Source organism: Echinops telfairi, unplaced genomic scaffold, assembly GCF_000313985.2.
Source record: "Echinops telfairi isolate 266 unplaced genomic scaffold, ASM31398v2 ScPeMD7_5;HRSCAF=22, whole genome shotgun sequence".
NCBI classification, from domain to species: Eukaryota; Metazoa; Chordata; class Mammalia; order Afrosoricida; family Tenrecidae; genus Echinops; species Echinops telfairi.
The window spans coordinates 15791068-15792890 of NW_022103901.1; the positions used below are offsets into that span (position 1 = coordinate 15791068).

Below are 1823 nucleotides of genomic sequence, written 5' to 3' on the forward strand. Positions count from 1 at the left end.
CCCTCTCCCCGCGGGAGAAAGAGTGGGCGCTCCAGTTCAATGCCCCTCCCAGCCTCTGAGGTCCGGCTCCTGTTCCCCCTGCAGCTCCGGGACGGACCGGCGCCGCCCCCCGCCCCATGGACGTGAGTCCCGCCGCTTCCCCGCCCGGTGTGGCCCCTCCCGACGCCGCCCCGGGATTGAGGGGGGGCCCTTTCCCCAACGGAGACCCTCCCAGCGCAGATCTAGAGAATTCAATTCGAGGGATGGACCAGCCAGAGGAGGGGCCCCCAGGCAGGATGATGTGCAGGAGTTGGCCCAGTAATCCAGGGGAGGGGCTCATTAGAGGAGCGGGCCCTCGGGCCGAGGTTGGGGGGTGAGTGAGGACGAGGTATTTGGGGAATGGTGGCGAAGCGACCAGCTGCTCCGCGGGAGGAGGTGAGTTTCTACTACCCTGAAGAGTTCAACAGCCTTGGAAACCCACAGGAAAAGTTCTGCTCTGTTCCATAGGGTTCTTGGGTCAGCCATAACTCGCAGGCAGTGAGTTTTTCAGGGCAGGGGTGGAGGGAGAGGTCGGCAGGGCCAGATGAAAGGTTTTGTATATAAAGACGCCTAGACAGAGTCTCCCGGAGCCATTGATGGTAAGGAAAAGAGGGTGTGCATGCAGAGGCAGTTGGTGTAGAGAGAGAGTCCCAATTGCAAACCAAACCCGTAGCGGTCCAGACAGTGTAACGCCTATGGACCCTATAGGACAAAGAAGAACTGCCCCACGTTGTTTCCAAGGCTGTGATCCTTATAGAAGCAGATGGCCCCCATCCCCCTCACTTTCTCCGGAGGTGTGGCTGGTGGGTTCAAAGGGACCACCTTTTGGCTAGCAGCAGGGTGCTCTGTAGGGTGGAGTTAGAGACAGAGAGAATCCGAAAGTTAGGGCAATAAGTATGAGCAAAGTCTAGAGTGCTCCCGAGGGTGCTGAAATAGGGCAGGTTTGGGTGACAAGGTAGCTAGTCCGGCTGTAGGCACCTCTGTGCCCACCCCTGCTTGTTCTTCCCCCTTCTCCCAGCCACCTCCCTACTCTTGCTGTGTTCCTGCCTCCCCGCCCCGCCTCCTTGTGATCCCTGCCACCTGTGCTCACCCAGGCCTCCTCTAGCACTTGGGATCCAGCCCCAGCTCCGGTCAGCAGCCCTAGCCTGCTCCTCCCCATCCCTGCCATCGTCTTCATCGCCGTGGGCGTCTATTTGATGCTGCTGGGCCTCATCCTCCTGATTAGGCACTGCCTGCTGGTGAGAGGCCTGGCCAGGAATAAAAAAGATGGTCACTGGGGTTGGAGGGCCCACCCCCCACATCATTCCTATCATCCCCACCCCACCCCTGCATTCTGATCCTGAAACAGCTTTGCGGATGAGACCTCCCATCAATCCCTTTCCTGGGATCAAAGGGTCTCTCCTTTCCCTAGCCACACCACCTCCTAGCCCCTCTCCCCCAAACCAAGAGTCTTCCCTGCCTCCACCTGGTTCCCGGTCCCCTCTCTTAGGCCCAAGGCTGCTGCACAGACTGCAGCTCCCCCTGCAGGAACCCCGGTGCCTCGGGGCCCCAGGACTGCTGCTGGGCCTGCGCGGAAGCCTGCAACTTCCCTTTGCCTAACCCAACCGGCTACTTGGATGCCTGCTGTCCTCAGCCCACCGAAGCTGTGAGTGCACTTCCCGCCACCCCCTCCCCTCCCCGCCTCCAGGGCCCATGGAGCCTCTGATCTGGGTTCTACCTGTGCATTCACTGATTCATTCAACAACATTTTATGAGTGAACACCCACCTGAGGCCAGGTGATGACAATTCCAAGCACTGCGGGGGG

At 60.0% G+C, this 1823-nt stretch overlaps 1 protein-coding gene across 1 annotated transcript in view; it reads left to right on the forward strand.

The window, feature by feature from the left end:
* Positions 1–89: 89 nt before the first annotated feature.
* LOC115873735 overlaps positions 90–1823 on the forward strand; it is a 6399-nt gene continuing 4665 nt past the window's right edge. Inside the window, exons 1-3 of the mRNA XM_045285106.1 lie at positions 90–122; positions 1113–1256; positions 1508–1663. Of these exons, the coding sequence (XP_045141041.1) occupies positions 117–122; positions 1113–1256; positions 1508–1663 (306 nt within the window). The 5' untranslated portion in view covers positions 90–116. The remainder of the gene's footprint in view (positions 123–1112; positions 1257–1507; positions 1664–1823) is intronic.